General features: G+C 38.4%; 2 protein-coding genes across 7 annotated transcripts; both read left to right on the top strand.

Moving 5' to 3' along the window:
* The first annotated feature begins 210 nt into the window (after positions 1-210).
* On the top strand, positions 211-2,789 carry LOC122295712. 3 transcript variants are annotated; one of them, XM_043104802.1, is made up of 5 exons: positions 211-587; positions 680-766; positions 1,327-2,072; positions 2,194-2,275; positions 2,355-2,789. In XM_043104802.1, exons 3-5 carry the CDS (start codon positions 1,950-1,952, stop codon positions 2,525-2,527), a joined length of 378 nt encoding a protein of 125 aa, XP_042960736.1. In that variant the 5' UTR covers positions 211-587; positions 680-766; positions 1,327-1,949; the 3' UTR covers positions 2,528-2,789. The 3 variants fall into 3 exon arrangements, with proteins under 3 accessions (XP_042960736.1, XP_042960735.1, XP_042960737.1); XM_043104801.1 differs by having other exon boundaries at positions 214-587; positions 685-766; XM_043104803.1 differs by lacking the exons at positions 2,194-2,275; positions 2,355-2,789 and having other exon boundaries at positions 236-587; positions 685-766; positions 1,327-1,656.
* Positions 2,790-13,106: 10,317 nt separating this feature from the next.
* LOC122296406 (protein-tyrosine-phosphatase PTP1-like) lies at positions 13,107-19,239 on the top strand. Of its 4 annotated transcripts, none has more exons than XM_043106074.1 (9): positions 13,110-13,526; positions 13,658-13,754; positions 13,895-13,977; positions 14,087-14,251; positions 16,523-16,657; positions 17,279-17,427; positions 17,522-17,663; positions 18,391-18,473; positions 18,679-19,239. In XM_043106074.1, coding segments are annotated over exons 1-9 (1,047 nt in total). In that variant the 5' UTR covers positions 13,110-13,334; the 3' UTR covers positions 18,680-19,239. The 4 variants fall into 4 exon arrangements, 3 of the variants coding, with proteins under 3 accessions (XP_042962008.1, XP_042962010.1, XP_042962009.1); XM_043106075.1 differs by having other exon boundaries at positions 13,113-13,526; positions 14,087-14,227; XR_006238483.1 differs by lacking the exon at positions 18,679-19,239 and having other exon boundaries at positions 13,107-13,526; positions 17,527-17,663; positions 18,391-18,466.

The raw sequence follows: 19,239 nt of genomic DNA, 5'->3' as shown, positions 1-19,239 counted from the left end.
TGGTTAAAACTTAAAATTTCATGGCTAGTCGAACTATTGTCAGTGCCCTACTTGAGGCGTTCATTGACAAGATGGATTCATTGAACTCAATAGTTAGTAAGAAAGGATTTGGTCATATAAGCAACCTCTTGGGGAATAATTTCATACGAGAAAATTACCTAACACACTATATATGTGGGGCCTGCATGCCTGTGTCTGTGTGAATGAAGCATCTTTGTCAACACTAGGCATAAGACCTTTTTCACTTTTCTATACTGTTTATTATCATTTTCTATCTCCATCTTGTTCTCCAACAACTCAAAAGCTGAAGCATCTCAAAAGATGGGGTTGCTCTTTCAGCACAGCAAGAGTGGTTCCTAGATCCTTTTCCACTTCTCACTTCAGTTAAGACTTGGGATTGAACTTTTCACCTCATTGCCTTATATGATATCCCGTCTTCGTTCGAATGGTTTCATAACAAAGGCATGGCTGTTGTTGTTGATCGGCCTAAAAAGGAGATGATTCCAGGAATTGGAATCAGAAAGTCAGAAAGCTTACTTCTTTCGGGAAACAGTCTTGCCTCTGTTGAATCTTTATCCTTGCCTCTTGTTCGTACTCTTCTTCTCTTTCCCTTTCTCTCTCGTTTGCTGCATAGTTTTTACAGATGAATGCTTGGTCTTAGGCTTGGTGATTTGTTCAGAACAGGTCCAAGATGTTGTTCTATCAGCAGATATTGGATGTGCGGAATGTCAAAAGAGAGTAGCTGAAATAATGTCTAGACTGAATGGTAAATTCCAACAGGTTCTTCTACATTTGAGATATTGCCCTTTATTAAGAATATGTTCGTTGTCTCTTTTTACTTTTTCCCTGTTTAAGGGAATAACAAAACCAAAAGGTTATGATTAGACATGTTATTGTTTCCCTATGAGACAGAAGAAAAACCTTTACTTTTTCCTAAATCTACTGCTGCCTCTAATAGATTAACATATGATTAGGCCTGATATAGGAGGTAACAAGAACTGTTTCTGCAGGAAGCATCTGTTATAGTCTTATCATATCCTCATTTAAACATGTGTTTCTCAATTTGGTTGGCGGATATTTTCCTCATTGAGAAAAAAAAAATGAAAAATGTTATTTTTATATGATTGAGCATTGATTTATGCATTGGAATCAAGTATTTCATTGAGTACAGTGACTGGTTGGAAGTTTTGAATGCAGAAATGTGACACTGATCATTCTTCCTTTTTGTCTTAAGAACATATGATTTTTTATTTTTGTTGGGTGAAGTAACTGAAATTTTCTTTCAAGAAGTATAGAAATCATCATAATATGCTCATTTTTTTGCAGAGATACAGTCAGTGGTGGTGAGTTTATTGGAGAAGAAGGTGACACTAACATGTAGGTATGCAAGTGTTGGTAAAGCATCCACACAACAAATTGCTACCATCTATAGAAAACCTCTTGGCAAAGTTGCCATGATCAAACGGATATTCTGCTCTTCTCGGTGATTACAAGCAGAGAGGATCCAACAAGCCAAGGAAAACCTATATTTCATAATACTCCTGAGATTGATAAGGCCATGTCTATACAAGCTTCAATGTACATTGATGTCGAATAAATCAAATATGTAGTTTCTTCTTGGATGATTGAGTCAATTATGCGGTTGGTTTCTGCTTTTGCTTGTGACTAAAGATAGAGGGAGAGATGAGTTTGTTTTGTGCAACATAAAACCTTTAGAAACAAGAAAGAGATGCTTCATTGTGTTGCATAAGTTAAGGCAAAACCAAAGCACAAGCAGAAAGTAATGCTTGCCCTTGTCGCTATGATATGAAATAAACAAGGCTTGAACATGAAGTTAGGGATAATAAGCTAGGAGCTAATAAATAAAACCCTCTTTCCCCACGTCGCAAAGAATCGGATTCCAAAATGAAGGAAAAGAATTTCCCAAAGACAATTCCACAAATTGAAATATGAGCAGCTGTTGGTCCATGATGCTCTTCCAGATCATCAGCTTCCGTCAAGATTTTTTTTTTTTTTTTTCCCTGTGTACACCTCTATCAAATCCTGTCAATTCCAGGTTCATGCCAGGAAAGGCAAGTGCTTTAGCATCTTTATAAACTCCCTTTCTGTTTCTTGGAATGCTTTTTCAATGCTAAATCCCAGGAAAAAACGAAAGTTTTTAATAAAGCTTCTATTTTCTTTGCACAATTGCAGTATTATTGCATGCTGATGAGGATCAATGTTGACTGCAATGCTTGCTACAGGAAATTGAGGAGAATCATTCTAAACATGAAAGGCGAGTTCTTTTTTTATTATTTTATTAAAATGCAAGTCCCATGCATAATCCCACCTTTTATGAACCTTTCATACTGCAGAAATAGATTCAAATTTGATAGAGCAGCAGCAGTGCAGGGTGTGTGTGTGTGGGATATTTAAACCATCGGATGTGGCAGTAAAGATAAAAAAGAAGATGAATCGTAGAGTCGAAATTCTGGAAATTCAAGAGATCAACGAAGAAGTACGGGGAAATAACACGGCTGTTGGCTAACTGTTGTTGATGATGGGTGTTTTGAGGTCTGTGTTAATTTAACAAGTCTGAACAAGGCAGAATCTTTAGAAGGTTTGGCAATCCTAGGTTTCACAGAACATTGGGATATTACTAATTTGACATAATCCAATCTTAGTATATATAAAATGGGAAGTTTAACTTTCATGGGTTAGAAGTTAGATGTGCAATAGAGATGTCAACTGCAAAACAGAACATTCAGAATGTAACATGAACATAGTGCATATACAGTAGTTACAAACAATATCTGTGTTTTGCTCTTCCATTGCCAGGAACCACGAGAAAAAGTAAACAAAAAGTGAAATCAATCACACACAACATAAGTTTTACGTGTTTCAGCAGCGTGTCTACGTCCACAAAGTTGCTGAAGATTTTAGTTTAGATGATAAGCAAATACAGTGCAGCGGGCGTACAAGTGTATACAATGTATAGTAAACCCTAGTCACCAACTTGGGCCTATCAGCACAAGCTTCCACTCCATGGTCCGAGCCTCATTGAGAATCCACCAAAAAACCACAACAAAACCTTGTTGGGTCGAGTCATTAACCACCACAAACACAACCAGACTCCACACATAAAGGCACAAACACTTTATGTGCTCACCTTGATTCCATTTGCATGTTTCTTCCACCATGCAAATAACCTCTCTTTTTCACATACTCCAACAGAACTTACATCCACCAAATGATATCATTTTTTATCCTGGATATTAAAAACAATATTCTTTTCATCCAAGCAGGGAAAGATGTCCATCTGTTTTCTATTTTCCATTCTAAGAATGCAGCTAAAACAAACACTGACTTGAAAAAAATGTGTATCAATTCAGAAAGATCAACATTTATCAAGAATTGATTCCACTTCCTAACGATTATCAAAGAGTTTGGCTTCAAAAATATCAAACAGTACGTAGTAGAACTAAACTTTAAAAAAAATGGTCTTTCCTTTATTCACCATCCAAAAATCCATCGAAGCATCATGTCAAAGTTCAATACCATATAAAGATCAGCACCTGTCCTTAATCATACCATCCCCATTACAAAATCAATTCTTTAAGGTCACAGTTGTGCATTGTGCAATAAGCTGCGTAACTTTTTTTATTTTTCTCATAATACAATTCTTTAATAAAAAAAAAATAGTTATATAAAAATCCCCATAAAGTAAAAAGAAGAGTAGCAAACAAGTAAAATAATAATAATAATAAGAATATATATTATAATTAAAAAGTAAATATTAATCATAGAAATAGTTTGGGGAAAGGGTTCCCCTTTGTCTTAACATTGAAGGATGGCTTACTTTTTCCTTTAAAGAAATATTTTAGTCATAAAAAATTATAAAAAAATAAATTTATAATTTAATATAATACGTTAGATTATAAAATAATTTTTATTATAAAATAAATCTAACAGATTATATAAAACGACGTTAACTTATTAATTTATTTTTATATAATTTATTTGTGTCTGTATAACTTTCTTTATTTATAGACTAGCGACTTAGGACGTCTTAGGTTTGGCTTGATGTCTCTTCATGAGGGTGAGTTGCATAAGTTTTATTTGAATGTGTTCCAAGAGTGATATTCTTTGGACGTGCAAATATCAACATGAAAAAACAATATCTTCTTGCACATGGAAATATGACCCTCCCTGTAATAAATAATTTTGTGTTAGCATGAACTGTATTTTCAAAGATATATTAAGAAATAAAGTCTCTAGATTTTTCACCCTTTTTGTCGAAAAGAACATCAAGTTTTCGGTTTTATAATTTATGTACACTACATATTTGAATTTTAAGAAACTTGCGCTTTATCCATCTTCAATTTGATTTTCAAGTAAGTGAAATTGTCATGTTATTAATTCCATACGAGTGAACTAATCAAAAGCTGACAATTTTTATATCTCACTGTTTTGGACGTGTTTTATCGTTAATTGATCTCGACCTCTAACATGTAATGGGAAAGATGGTGGCCCAATGTGCCGGGTGTACCTCCGATACCTAAGTTAAAAATATATATATATGTTGTCTTGTAACGAGGGATCAGAAAGTTACCTTGGATCGCTAGTGCTGACTCTTTATATAGACACGGACTATTACTGATTAGGATTGTTTGATCTTTTCCTTAAATCTCAGGACTTTATTATCAAGTTCATGGAATCTCCTTTAAGAAGGAAGGAATTACCACAAGGCAAATATATCGTTATTTCCTTATACAGAAATATCTCTAGTTATCGACAACGGTTATCATATATAAAATGATATATTTACAACTTTTTTTAACATTTTTTATATAATCATGTGTTAAATGAAAGATATTTTTGTAAAACAACTTATAAAAGTAGCATCACTTTACATAAATACCTTCAATTTATCACATGATTGTATAAAAATTGTAAAAAAGAGTTATAAGTATATCATTACACGTTATCATATTAATCTTATTAGGTGGTACAATTTCCTGGTGACAAGCGTACGATCTTTCAACTCACTAGGCCTACCATATGGGCCCTACTCGGTATTGTTGACTCATTAGGCAACTAGAGGGGATAAAATATTACTGGCTTCAAAGTGGTTTTCCAAGCCTAGCCTAAGGTGGGATGTCTCATCCGAAAAGAAGAAATAGAAAGTGAAGGAGAGGACAAAAGGCTAACGAAGTAAAAGGTATTTGGAAGAAAAGAGATGATGGGACATAAATAATAAGTGATGTGACATAAAGGAAGGTTGGGCAAAGGATAAAAGAAAATGACCAGACACTTGAAAGAGGCTTCCAGACTTCGACCTTTCCTTGAGCTTCTTCAATCTTGCAACACGAACTACAGAGAGAAGGCCTCCATCAAAAAATAGATCTCTGATCTCCATTGTGCAGAGATGATGAGATATTATGAGAGCTTATAAAATAATTATATTACAGTGGATTCTTCATTCTCAAACTCCTGTGGATGTAGACATTATGACGAACTACGTAAATTTGAATGTTTCTACCTCTTTATTTTCCCTATATTTATTTCATGTTCACTGATATGGGTGTACACACAAATACCATACGGTTGCACCAAACAACTGTCGGGGGCTCTACACTACACCGATCGAGGCTCAAATCATCGCAACAGGTTGAGAATAATTCTTTTTCTTATTCCAGCCTCTTGTGCAATTTTTTGGCATTAACAGTGAAGATAGAAAAGCCTTTCCATCAACCTTAGCCGGCTATTCAAAATTAGTAGAAAGATTAAACTCTCACTCAAAAAAATAAAACAAAATAATTATGAATTATATAATGTTTTTTTTTTCAAGAAAAAGAACATTTTCGAAAAAATTGGTTGGAATGGAAGGAGTGGCGAAAGGGGTCTCCCAATTCACCTCCCTCAAAACCCACCGATCATACCACAGCCACAGCCACATGTCACCACCTAGATTTTTCTAGAGAATTTCCTAACCTTCTAGAAGCCTCCAAGTCCTTTGTAATCTTGTGGAATTGTGTAGAGTCATCTAGAAAGGGCGTTATAGACAATTCTAGAGTAGTGTTCTAGAAAGGGCTTTATGGACAATTCTAGAGTAGTGATCTAGAAAGTTCTTTACCCTTCGATTGGTGACAAGTGTCGCAATCCTAACCATTCTTTGTACCAAGAGTTCCCTATAAATAGATGGGCTCTCATTTGTATAAATCACCAAGCAATAAGAGAAACAAGTTCTCTAGAGCATCTCTCTCTATCTTCTCTCTCTAGTTTGTTCTTTATTGTCTTGAGTCCTTTAGAAGGCTTACTTAGGAGCTTTGGGGAGAGAAAGCCTCCTAAGGCCGCACGGGTCGAGTGAAGAAATTCTAAGTTCGTGACAGTTGGTATCAGAGCTACCCAGGTTAGGATGGCGGATCCAAGTGAGATCACCATGGAGGTCCAGGAGACAAGAAAGAGCAAGAGGTCGAAGGACTCAAGCTCATCTATGGAGTCTCGTCTCGATGGCATCGAGAGGGCCATGGCCAAGATATTGGCCAAGATTGAGGAATGGGATCAGTCTCATAGGGAGGTGAGCACCCTTGACAACACGGTGACCAGGGTGGAGGTGGCGGTAGCGGATGTCAGGGACCTGCTTGACATCGTGGAGCAAGGCTTGGAGGAGCTAGGATTGGAGGGACAATCCGAATCGCTCAAGGAATCCATTCTGAGCACCATCCACCCCACCATCGAGGCACAACGTGTTGAGAACGTTGCTTTCCAAGACCGGGTCTTGGGGGAGCTAACGAAACTCCATGGGCAAATGGAGGAATACCGCGTCGGTCTAGAGGAGACCAAGGCGGATTGGGCCATATGCAAGCGGACAGTGGCTAATGGGGCTGCCGTCAGAGCTGGAATGATGGCGACACCAAGGGTGGATACCCCCAAATCGAAAGAGTTCGATGGCAAGCGGGATGCCAAAGAACTAGACAACTATATGTGGCACATGGAGCGCTACTTCGAAGCATTGAACATGCAAGACGAGCATGTCAAGGTACGTACGGCCTCTCTCTACCTTACTAATCTTGCTGGTACTTGGTGGCGTCGTAAGCATAGTGAGATAGAGAAAGGTACTTGTACTATTAATTCTTGGGAAGAGTTCAAGCGGGAACTCAAGAAGCAATTCTATCCTGAGAATGTGGCCATCAATGCGCGGAAGAGGATGAAGGAGTTGAAGCACACATCTTCCATCCGCAACTATGTTGAGGAATTTTCTGCTCTCATGCTTCAAATCACAAACATGAGTGAAGAAGATCTCCTCTTCAACTTCATCGACGGTCTCAAATTGTGGGTGGCTCAAGAGCTCAAGCGTCGTGGAGTCAACGACATCTCCACCGCCCTGACAGTGGCAGAAACCTTAGAAGAATTTGAGTATCATAAGAGTGACAACTCTTCAAAGCCCGAGTCTTCAAAGGATAATCACAGCAAGGGTGGGGGAGCGAAGGGGTTCAAGCCCTCACAGTACAAGGACCGACGAGACAAGCCTTCAACATCAAAGGAGGGCAAGAGGGACTACTCTCAAGACAAGAAGCCAAAGGATGCTTGTTTCCTTTGTAATGGCCCACACTGGGCTAGAGATTGTCCCAAGAGGAAGGCCCTCAACGCTATGTTGGAGGAGAAGGAAGTTCAAGAGAAGTCGCACCTGGGGTGTCTACAACTTCTCAACTCCCTAAAGGCAAGCACAAAGCCAACCACTAAGGATGGGTCTTTGATGTTTGTAGAGGTGCTCATTAATGGGAAGAAGAGTCACGCCATGGTCGACTCAGGAGCTTCTCATAACTTCATTAAGAAGGAAGAGGCCACACGGCTAGGGATTCCTCTTAAGAAGGGTCAAAGATGGCTGAAGACTGTGAATTCTGAGGCCAAACCCCTTGATGGCGTAGCTCACGGGGTGGAGCTACAACTTGGCACTTGGAGAGGTACGGTGGATTTCTCCGTCGCTCCCATGGATGACTTCAACATCATATTGGGGATGGAATTCTTGAGACAATTCAATGTAGTGTCTCTTCCCCACTACAACTCGGTGTGTATCTTGGAGGGCGGTCCATGCATGATACCCACCGTGTCCAAGCCAAACACCACCCAACTTCTATCCGCCATGCAATTCAAGAAAAGATGGAAGAAGGGAGAGGTGTCTTACTTGGCCTCCATGGAGGAGGATGAAGTGAAGATTTCCTCCCCTCCACCCAAGGAGATCCAAAAGGTCCTCAGGGACTATGAGGATGTCATGCCTCCAGAGTTGCCCAAGCAACTACCACCTAGGAGAGAGGTGGACCATCAAATCGAGATGGAACCCGGTGCCAAACCACCGGCCAAAGCACCTTATCGCATGTCACCTCCAGAACTTGAAGAACTAAGGAGGCAACTTAATGAGCTACTTGATGCCGGATTCATCCAACCCTCCAAGGCACCATATGGGGCACCTGTGTTGTTCCAAAGGAAACATGATGGGTCGTTGCGGCTGTGCATCGACTACCGAGCTCTAAATAAGGTAACCATCAAAAATAAATACCCAATTCCTTTAATTGCTGATTTGTTCGATCAACTAGGCCATGCAAAGTACTTCTCCAAGCTTGATCTAAGATCGGGATATTATCAAGTGAGGATTGCGGAAGGGGATGAAGCAAAAACAACTTGTGTAACTCGCTATGGGGCATACGAGTTCCTAGTGATGCCATTTGGCCTCACAAATGCTCCAGCCACCTTCTGTACGCTCATGAATAAGATCTTCCATCCCTATCTTGATCAATTCATGGTAGTCTATCTAGATGATATCGTCATCTATAGTTCTACTCTTGAGGAACATGTGGAGCATTTAAGGGTTGTTTTCCGTGTCTTAAGGGAAAACCAACTCTATGTCAAGAAGGAGAAGTGCTCATTTGCTCTAAACGAAGTCCATTTCCTTAGCCATAAAATCCAAGGTGGAAAACTCAGCATGGAAGAATGGAAAGTTGAAGCCATCAGGAAGTGGGATCCTCCCATTAAGGTTACCGAGTTTCGATCCTTCCTTGGGCTTGTCAACTATTACAGGAGATTTATAAAGGGATACTCCACAAGAGCATCCCCCCTCACCGACTTGCTCAAGAAGAACAGGGCCTGGGAGTGGTCCTCAAGGTGTCAGGAAGCCTTTGACGATCTGAAGACAGCCATCACGGAGGAACCGGTCATGGCCTTACCAGATTGTACCAAGCCTTTTGAGGTACAATCAGATGCATCAGATTTTGCTATAGGGGGAGTTCTCATGCAAGAGGGACATCCCATTGCATATGAGAGTCGCAAACTCAATGAGACTGAAAGGAGATACACCGTGCAAGAGAAGGAGATGACGGCCATCATCCATTGCCTCAGAGTTTGGCGACACTATTTGCTTGGCTCCCGTTTTGTGGTCAAGACAGATAATATTGCCACTAGTTACTTCCAGAGTCAGAAGAAACTAAGCCCAAAGCAAGCTAGGTGGCAAGACTTCTTGGCAGAATTTGACTTTGTTTTGGAGTACAAACCCGGCAAGGCCAACCTTGTTGCTGATGCACTGAGTATGAAGGGTGAACTCTCTGCAATCACTCAAGCTCAAGGGGAGCTACTTGATATGATCCGTGAAGGCATGAAGCATGATCCCTTAGCCAAGAACTTGGTAAACATGGCTAAGGAAGGCAAAACCAAAAGATTCTGGGTAGAGGACGGTCTTCTCTACACCATAAGACGGCGAATCTATGTTCCAAAATGGGGAAACCTACGGAGGAACCTTATCAAGGAGTCCCACGATTCCTTGTGGGCTGGACATCCGGGCCAACGACGTACTCGACCTTTGCTGGAAGCTTCCTACTATTGGCCTCAATTGAGAGATGAGGTGGAACTCTACGTGAAGACTTGTCTTGTGTGTCAACAAGACAAGGTGGAGAATCAAAGTCCTGCAGGATTACTAGAACCACTACCCATTCCTTCTCACCCATGGGAAAGTGTGAGCATGGATTTTATAGTGGCTCTACCTAAATCCGAGGGTTGCGGTACCCTCATTGTGGTGGTGGATCGATTCTCTAAGTATGCCACCTTCATCGCGGCTCCTAAGGATTGCTCAGCTGAAGAAACTGCAAAGTTATTCTTCAAACATGTGGTGAAGTATTGGGGCTTACCACGGAGCATTATTAGTGATCGAGACCCTCGCTTCACAGGAAAGTTCTGGTCAGGACTATTCAAGCTTATGGGGTCTGCCTTACATTTCTCTACCAGCTTCCACCCTCAGACAGATGGGCAAACTGAGAGGGTGAATGCCTTGTTAGAGTTATACTTGAGGCACTTTGTAAGTGCCAACCAATCCGATTGGGCCAAGTTATTGGATGTCGCTCAATTCTCCTATAATTTACAAAGCAGCGAGTCCACAAACAAAAGCCCATTTGAGATTGTAATGGGACAGCAGCCACTTACTCCCCAGTCATTGGAGACAAGCTACGCGAGGAATTGTCCAACAGCCTTCAAGGTTGCTAAGTCTTGGAACGAACAATTGGATGTAACCCGTTCCTACTTAGACAAAGCAACCAAGAAGATGAAGAAGTGGGCTGATCAGAAAAGGAGGCACGCAGAATATTGTATAGGCGACTTGGTGTTAGTAAAGATCTTGTCGAGCCAACACAAGTTCACAAGAAAGCTACACAAGGGGCTTGTACGACGTTACGAGGGACCATTCCCAATCATCAAGAAAATAGGGAAGGTCTCCTACAAGCTAGACTTGCCCTCTAAGTTCAAGCTTCATCCAGTCTTCCATGTCAGCTGCTTGAAGCCTTACCATGGTGATGAAGAGGAGCCATCACGAGGAGAGTCTAAGCGTGCACCCTTGGGCATAACTACCACTTTTGATAAAGAAGTAGAAGAAGTCTTGGCGGACCGTGTCATCAGGCGAAAGAGTCATATGCCACGCCAAGAATACTTGATCAAGTGGAAGAGATTGCCCGAAAGTGAGGCAACTTGGGAACCAAAGGAGTCATTGTGGCAGTTTGAAGATCACATCCGAAGGTTCCATGAAGACACCGTGTCGAGGACGTCGCGAAGCTTGGTGGGGGAGAATGTCACCACCTAGATTTTTCTAGAGAATTTCCTAACCTTCTAGAAGCCTCCAAGTCCTTTGTAATCTTGTGGAATTGCGTAGAGTCATCTAGAAGGGGCGTTATAGACAATTCTAGAGTAGTGTTCTAGAAAGGGCTTTATGGACAATTCTAGAGTAGTAATCTAGAAAGTTCTTTACCCTTGGATTGGTGACAAGTGTCGCAATCCTAACCATTCTTTGTACCAAGAGTTCCCTATAAATAGAGGGGCTCTCATTTGTATAAATCACCAAGCAATAAGAGAAACAAGTTCTCTAGAGCATCTCTCTCTATCTTCTCTCTCTAGTTTGTTCTCTATTGTCTTGAGTCCTTTAGAAGGCTTACTTAGGAGTTTTGGGGAGAGAAAGCCTCCTAAGGCCGCACGGGTCGAGTGAAGAAATTCTAAGTCCGTGACACACAACCACAGCCATCATGATTGTGAGGGCGGCACTTGAACCATCCCATGGTAGAATGGTATTGGTTCAAGCCATCAATAGGGATGGCTCACAAAATGACATGCATCAATAATAATCTTCATGTATGTGCATTTTGGCAAATGATAATTCGATGTTTAGAGAATCTAATTAGAGATAAATAGAATTGAAAAAGGGTAGAATTTATCTTTAAAAATTTTTATTACTCGGACCGTCTCATATATATATTTTAAATTACTTGCATGAGCACAATATTTACAAGTTCCTAACTTATATAAATAATTTAAGTATATTAAAATTCAAAGATTTTAAATGAGATTATGTCACTTCGAATAGAGTTGGTTTGGTTTGGTTTCATAAATATTTCAAACTATCTTATTATATCTCATCTTACTTCAACAACTAAATACTATTTAAACATAAGCATTTTTCATTTTTTAATTTTTAATCTAATCATTACAATTTTATCAAATTTACAAACAAAACACAAAAAAAAAAAAAAAAAAAAAACAAAACAAAACAAAACTTAGCCTTTTCAAATTCCAAAACAATTTTTTTAACTTTTTCTCTCTCATTTTTCAAAACTCCATAAAAATCTTAACTCAAATTATTTTACTACTATTCATAAATTATTTCACTATTATTCACAGATTTTTCATCTTATCTGTGCAACCAAACGATGCTTTATTCTTTTGCAAAAGGCTAAAAATAAGATATAAGTTACATTTGTAGTCTTAGTGTATGCAAGTATTGTGTATTTCTTTTTAAAAAAAGATCAATCTGAAACTCAAGTGAATAATTATTTTTAATAATAAACTTTACTTTTTAAAAAAAAAATATACGAAATTTACATATTCTGAAACTGTATCTTGCGTCAACGAAAATCAAAATATTTAGAGGTTGCAATATGTTCACGAACACGACAAGCAATTAGCAGGTTTGAATTTGATGTTAATGGGTTTGGGTTAAAACTGGTAGACCCGTTAATACACGATTTATTAACGAGTCAATAACGAGTCAACATGCTTAACACGGAATCAACCTGTTTTGACCCGTTTAAATTTTATTTTAAAATTAAAATATAGAATTATTGTTAAGTTGTAATATTAGTATTTCTCAATATGCTTATGTTTTTATTATTTTTATTGCTTGGATTATAATTTGACCTATGCTCATATTTGTTAATCTATGGTCTATAATATTGGTTTTATTATATGTTAAAATTTTAAAAATATTGATATACATAAGTTTTTTGATATTTTGACTACTAAGAAATATAAATTTTAAATTTTATATGAAATTATATTAATTAGGTCAAATGAATTATATGTGTTATTTCAATCTGTTTATGAAACAGATTTAAATGAGTCGTGCTATGTTAATTTATTTTTAATTAATTATTAAATAGATCAAAATTGATGACACAACACAATCTGCTATCTAAAAAATTTCAAATTTTAACATATTTAACTTAATTGATAAGATTTGAATTAATTTATAGAATCGAATATTCATAAATTGATTCAAGAGAAATAAGACACGAAAACAAGAGTTGCCACCCATTTAATTACCAATCACTGAACTTGGATGGGAAATTCCTTTCCGGCCCCATGATTGTGTTTGGTCTATACCCTTGCGACATTGATTATTTGCATTAGATATGAAGATATAATGCTCATGATCGTCTCACGGGGGGCACCACAATCGGAGAAGAAGAAGAAGACAGTCCGAAACAACGTTCGTCCAACTGGGTAACTGTATTTCTCGACGCGACCTCCACCATCGGAGGAGATCGCCCATGGCCTCCTCCTCTTCTGCCTCCAAGTCCCTCTCCACCCCACCGCCAGTCTCCTTCGATTTCTCACCCGATTTGCCGCCGATACTTGCTCTCACCCCCGATCAGTTCAGCCGCTGCTCCAAAGCGCTCAGTTTCTTCCGAGAGAGGCTTTCTATGCCTCAGGCCATCGACCAGGAGTTCGCTCGCTTGCAGGTTTCAAATTCCGGATTTTACCCGTCCGAAAATGTTTGGGTTTTCTAAGACAGAACCATTTAGATAGGTGTTTGCCTGTCTTTATATAATTCTGTTTCGGTTATAGCACTAAATTTTTCGGTTGTTTTCAGGCCAATAGGATAACCCCATCTGAGATGAGGAGAAGCGCCACTGTGGCGCTTGACAGTGTCAATTTGAGCAAGAACCGCTACTCGGATGTCATACCATGTATATGTTATTTTTTGTTTCTTTTGACTCCTGAATGCTTAAGCAATTTGAATTATTTGCTTGTAAATGGAGTTATATGTTTATAAAGCTAGAAGGTTATCGTTTTTGTGACCAGATTGTTGAGTTGTTGTTGATTTCAGTTGACAGGAATAGGATTGTTCTTAACTCCAGTAAGGATTACAGACCGGCAGCAAGGGGATACATAAATGCGAGCTTGATTAATGTACGAGCTTATATATCTATATTTAGTTGATAATATCTCTTTTTAGAATATTATGAATCGACGGAATTGTCTTCTTAGTTTGACCTTCAATCACGGCTCTCAAATGCAGACGTCTTCCTCCGAAAATGTTTCTAAATTTATTGCCACACAAGGTCCACTACCGCACACCTATGAGGATTTCTGGGAGATGGTAATCCAATACCGTTGCCCTGTGGTTGTGATGCTGACTAGGTTGGTTGACAATTACAAGGTACTTCACTGTATCGATTTTAAGGTAACCTTTGTAACTTCCAGTACCTAATCACTCAAATCTTTGTACCCGTCATGATGCAGCCTTGGGGTCAAAGGAGTGGCTTGGATGAGCTGTAGGCTCAGACATCTTGAATTCGATTCCACAAAGTTCTCCTAGATTACTTGATACTCGTTTCTAACATGTGAAGTTGTTATCTAGGTTTTATTACCTAAGGGTGGGTTTTAAGGGCCCCTACCTTGGTGAGATTCCATATTATCAAAAAAGTTTCTCAAATCTATGTTATTTAGCATAGGCAGCACATGACGAATGTAATGACCCAGAGGCATGTCAGTAACGTTTGTTTGATACCCAAAATGACTATTAAACGTTATAATTGGAGTTTCAGTGAAGTTCTTATCAATATAAGATGGAGTTTAATGGAAGTACTTATAAGGTCTAGTTCAACCTAGTAAGCATCTCATGTGGTACTTAACACCTATGCAATGCTTTTACAATCCACCTACTCTATGTGAAACTTTCTCATAATCCCCCTGTAATTTGAATTCTTAATGTCCTCGTTACATGGTGCTTCCAGCTGCGTATTGATTACTGAGTCTGATTTGATATTATTTGTCAGGAGTCAGGGACATCCTATTCAAATCTGTACTATCCTCCAAAAGAACTTGTCAGAGTTACAATTGGAGTTATCTGAAATTACTTATAAGTTCCACTTACTAAACTCCCTATTTGGGACTTTATGCTAATGGAATATCTTCAAACTTGTTAAAACCAGTTCCACTTACTAACCACGTTTATGCTATACATTATGTGGGACTTAACATAATTTTGAGTATCACATTGGGTGGATGACTTGTAAACTCCTTCTATAGATTCTTAATTTCACATAGGACATTTACCAGGTGGAGCTAGTCTTTATGAGTGATCCAGGGAATTTTTGTAACTTCGACTAATCTTTCTTGGGGTATAGCATAAATGTGGCTAGCATGTCACCAAATCATGAGAAATGGTATCAAAGCTGATCCCGTTTGTGCTGAAGCATTTTCCCATTATACAAGCCTTGACAAGGATATTAAGGATTTGAGTGCGGAAGATTGTGAGTTCTGGATTGTGTCACACATTGTGTGGGTGATTTGTGAAGGACTTGTATGGGCAGCAAGTTCCACATGATATGTGTGCTAAGTTGGATTGAGTTTCATAATTGATTATAGGGTACCTTAATTATAGCTTTGACTGTTTCTTTTGGAGTATAGCACATCGTAGGTAATTACAATAAAGCTTTATTAGTCCAGGCCTAGGAAGATGATAAAATTAATAACAACAGAACAGCCATAAAGCGAAGGTGTTCTCCTGTTGTCAATCTTATCAGTCACAAAGCAGGACTTGACCTTACTTATTATAAATATAAAATAAAATAAAAGCAAGACTTGACTATACTTAATAAAAATAAAGTGGGACTTGACTCTGAAGCTAACTAAAAAGAGCTTAAAAAGGGACGGATAGACTGATTACATTCAGGCCACTCTGTCGCTGCATATAAAAGCACGTCATTCAACAACAGCTCTAGATGCTTATGTTTTGTATTTTTAATGGAAGTTCCTCAGATAAAGTGAACTCCTTTTATAGGGTTATTGGAAGCATCTTACGCTTTCATTTTTTTCAATTTTTTTTAAAGAAAACTCTTTGTAACGCCCCAAGGAAGGCCCAAGCCACATATGGCCATGCTCTAATAGGACTAGCCAATAGTATAATTGGAGCTCCTTTGAAATTATTATAAAGAGCAAGGACTTCTCTTTCCCAAGCAATGTGGAATCCCATACTCCACCTACACTTGTCACTTAGTATAAGGTATCGGAGTGTCACGATTAATACTTTCCATGAGCCTATTTACTGCTCATGCAAAGTTTCACACATGCATTTCTCTTTGTTATGTGCTTGATCCTTTGTACCTTTATAAAGGAATGTATTATAACCATTGATGTGGCCAAGTAAAACCATTTCTGCCTGTACTTTTTATGTGGCTGTGATATCCAAACCTATGGTCATTTTGTGGACTTCTTTCCATATCCATTGGATCATTCCTGTACAGTTTTTTTTTTTTTTTTTTTTTTTTTTTGAGTTATAAAATTTCATTAATAAGTTCAAAATGCATACTCAAGTACGTAGGTTGCATACAAGAGATACCTAGAAAGTGAAAAAACAATTAATAATTCTTGTGCAACATCTTAATATAACTTTACATTTACAACATGCTTATTCATTAGACTGTTTCTGGGTTTGAACTTTTATGTGCAGATGGTAAAATGTGGGGATTACTTCCAGGCAGAGGATGGTCCCAGAGAATTTGGTAATATATATATAGCCACTAAATGGATAAGAACTTCTGAAACTTCATTAGTGTTACGCCTTCTGGAGGTAAACAATAGGGAGGTAAGATGATTGTTCTAAGAATAACTCTTACATTGTGCAAATGATGCTTTATCAATATTTTGGCATGCCATATATGGGGAAGATCCGCCAAGATATGGGTGTGGACAGATTATATGAAAAAGATGAGAATGCATGCTTCTCCCATGCTTTATGCATATATATGACCTTTGATGACTCCCTTTTTTTATTTTTTTCTCTCTCTCTCTCTCTTCATGTTTTAGGTGAGAAAAGTTGATCGAAAGATCCACGTGTTTTAGGGTTTTTTAATCAATGGAGGCCATGGACTCTAACTCCTCCTTTCACTCCCACGCCCTCCTTTTTTTTATAAGTAAATCTTTTTAGTTAGTTAATACCCACGCCCTCCTTTTATCACTATTTATTGGAATATTTGTGCTTAGGAGTATCTAGCTTTCTTGACATACTTCTAGGTCCTTGTACTTGTCATATATATATGTGGAGATCATCCTCTATGGTGTTAGCTATACCATTCATACATAGCTCACAAGTAAACTTTGTCAAGTTTTTGGTGTTCTTGGTGTCATTTGTAGTTTGTGTCTTGCCTTTGAGATGGAAACGTGTCTGATTGTGTTTTCCTCTTGGCCATTGTCATTTATTTTGCAGTCGGAGGAGGCACCTGTATCTGTTCTGCATATTCTGTACCCTGAATGGCCCGATCATGGAGTTCCAAAGGACACATTTGCTGTGCGTGAAATTTTGAAAAGGATATATCATGTACCACCTAATATTGGTCCCATAGCGGTGCACTGCAGGTTAAGCTCTCGTTTATCTAAATGTGCCATGATGATGCTTAAAAATATTATATACACTTTTTTCTGAAACACAAGCGTGCATTCTCTTTCTCAGTGCAGGTATTGGGAGAACTGGAACATATTGCACCATCCATAACACAATCCAAAGAATCCTTGATGGAGATATGTCTGCTTTAGATCTTGTTAATACCATAACTATGTTCAGGTCTCAGAGAATTGGAATGGTCCAAACCCAGGTAAAGTTGTTAACTTCCAATGATGTGTAAATAATTGGCATGGTGATGTTTTTTTAACTTACTCCATTATAGTACTAATAGACTTCTGCTGGCCCAAAAAGATTTCTATTATGCCACAGGATCAGGGTTGGGTGCAAGTATTGATTTTGGACTTGTGCAAGCTCAGAGGACCAGCAGAAATGTTATACCCATTTTATTTGATAAAAATGTAGCAAGTTGTCTTTGTGTACTGGGGATTAAGTTTGTCTTCGCCCCTCGGAAGTCCTTTTTTTTTATTGCTTGCATTATGGCTCAGGTTAGATGACAGGGTTGCTTGTTTGAACTGACTCCTAACTTGCAGAATTTTTTATTGGCACCTGGTGTCCGACAACAAAGTCTTGACTAATCCTGGGTTTGAACCAAGTAAAACCATTTCTCATATTAAATGCCAGAACTAAACCAAGGACTCAAAAAAAAAAGTCAAACCAACGATGTTAGGATTGGTTGATTCTCTGGCTAAAAAAGTTTCACACTAAAATTGTCGGGATTCAGTAATTGTTTTTGTTTTTGTCCAGTGCCTCTTCTTCAGAGAGAGAGCTTTAAATTATGTGCCAAGAATGCAGAATAGATTAATATGATTCTCATTCCACACCTCCCCCTCTCCCTTTCCTCTCTCTGTTGTGTTAAAAACCAAGCCCAGCCTTCTCTATTTCTAATGTGCCATCTCTGTTAATTTTCTGTTTGTTAGGATCAATATCTTTTCTGCTATAAGGCTATCATTGATGAATTAGAAGACTTAATCTCGGAGTTCAATTCTCGGAGCTCAAAATGGTATGTCCATAGTTTTGAAGTTTTTTTTGCCTTTGCATACAGATTTTGCACCACCTTGGCGTAAAATGCTTTAACTAAAATTACTCAGAAAATTCGTTTACTAAAATGATAGATTCACTTTTTTTTTAATATATTTTAGCTTATAGTTTTATTGTTTTGTAGGATATCTCTTAATCCAGATGTCTTTTGTTTTATGCTTTGGCAGATAGATTAATAGCTGTTGCTCATCATTAGTACCAATGCTGAATAAGGCTGAGAGAGAGAGAGAGAGAAGACCAACTGCCTGCTTCTCCTTGTATGTTTTAGTTCTTCAGGTGTGTCTGGTTCCCACAATAATGGTGGAACCCAGAACATTGCTGAATAATGAATTTCTCCTCAAATCGACCCGTTCTCTCCCTATAGAGGGAACTGAGAAGCTGCATGATTCAAATGGCCTCTATTTTCCCACAGACTGCTAGAAAAAATAACTGACTTGTAGCCATTGCAACTTGCAAGATTCTGATTCATTCAGCATGGACAGGTTCGAAATGGCTTTTGTCTGTTGAGGCCAAATAAGTCCATTGAATGCTTAGATAACTATGGATGATATGCATGTTGAAATGGTCATTAATAGCAAAACTAGAATGATTTGCAAGTTCCTCTATGTTGACAATGGCCATTTGTAATTGAACTAAACACAATGTTGTCTTCTTGATTCCAATTCTTTATTGATCTTGTTTCGAGGAGTTTTGTTCATAAGAAAACTACAGTGGTTCTTCTACTCTCA

This window comes from Carya illinoinensis, chromosome 15 (genome assembly GCF_018687715.1).
Source record: "Carya illinoinensis cultivar Pawnee chromosome 15, C.illinoinensisPawnee_v1, whole genome shotgun sequence".
Taxonomy (NCBI): domain Eukaryota; kingdom Viridiplantae; phylum Streptophyta; class Magnoliopsida; order Fagales; family Juglandaceae; genus Carya; species Carya illinoinensis.
This window is presented reverse-complemented; position numbering and strand designations above follow the sequence as displayed.

What these genes read in the sequence shown, in the direction of transcription:
- LOC122295712 (XM_043104802.1), top strand. Translation starts at nt 1,950, where the DNA reads ATGAGCAGCTGTTGGTCCATGATGCTCTTCCAGATCATCAGCTTCCGT. An exon ending in CCAGGTTCATGCCAGGAAAG is followed by an intron (nt 2,073 to 2,193) that starts GCAAGTGCTTTA and finishes GCACAATTGCAG; the next exon opens with TATTATTGCATGCTGATGAG. An exon ending in AATCATTCTAAACATGAAAG is followed by an intron (nt 2,276 to 2,354) that starts GCGAGTTCTTTT and finishes TTCATACTGCAG; the next exon opens with AAATAGATTCAAATTTGATA.
- LOC122296406 (XM_043106074.1), top strand. Translation starts at nt 13,335, where the DNA reads ATGGCCTCCTCCTCTTCTGCCTCCAAGTCCCTCTCCACCCCACCGCCA. An exon ending in AGGAGTTCGCTCGCTTGCAG is followed by an intron (nt 13,527 to 13,657) that starts GTTTCAAATTCC and finishes GGTTGTTTTCAG; the next exon opens with GCCAATAGGATAACCCCATC. An exon ending in TTGGAATGGTCCAAACCCAG is followed by an intron (nt 17,664 to 18,390) that starts GTAAAGTTGTTA and finishes TCTGTTTGTTAG; the next exon opens with GATCAATATCTTTTCTGCTA.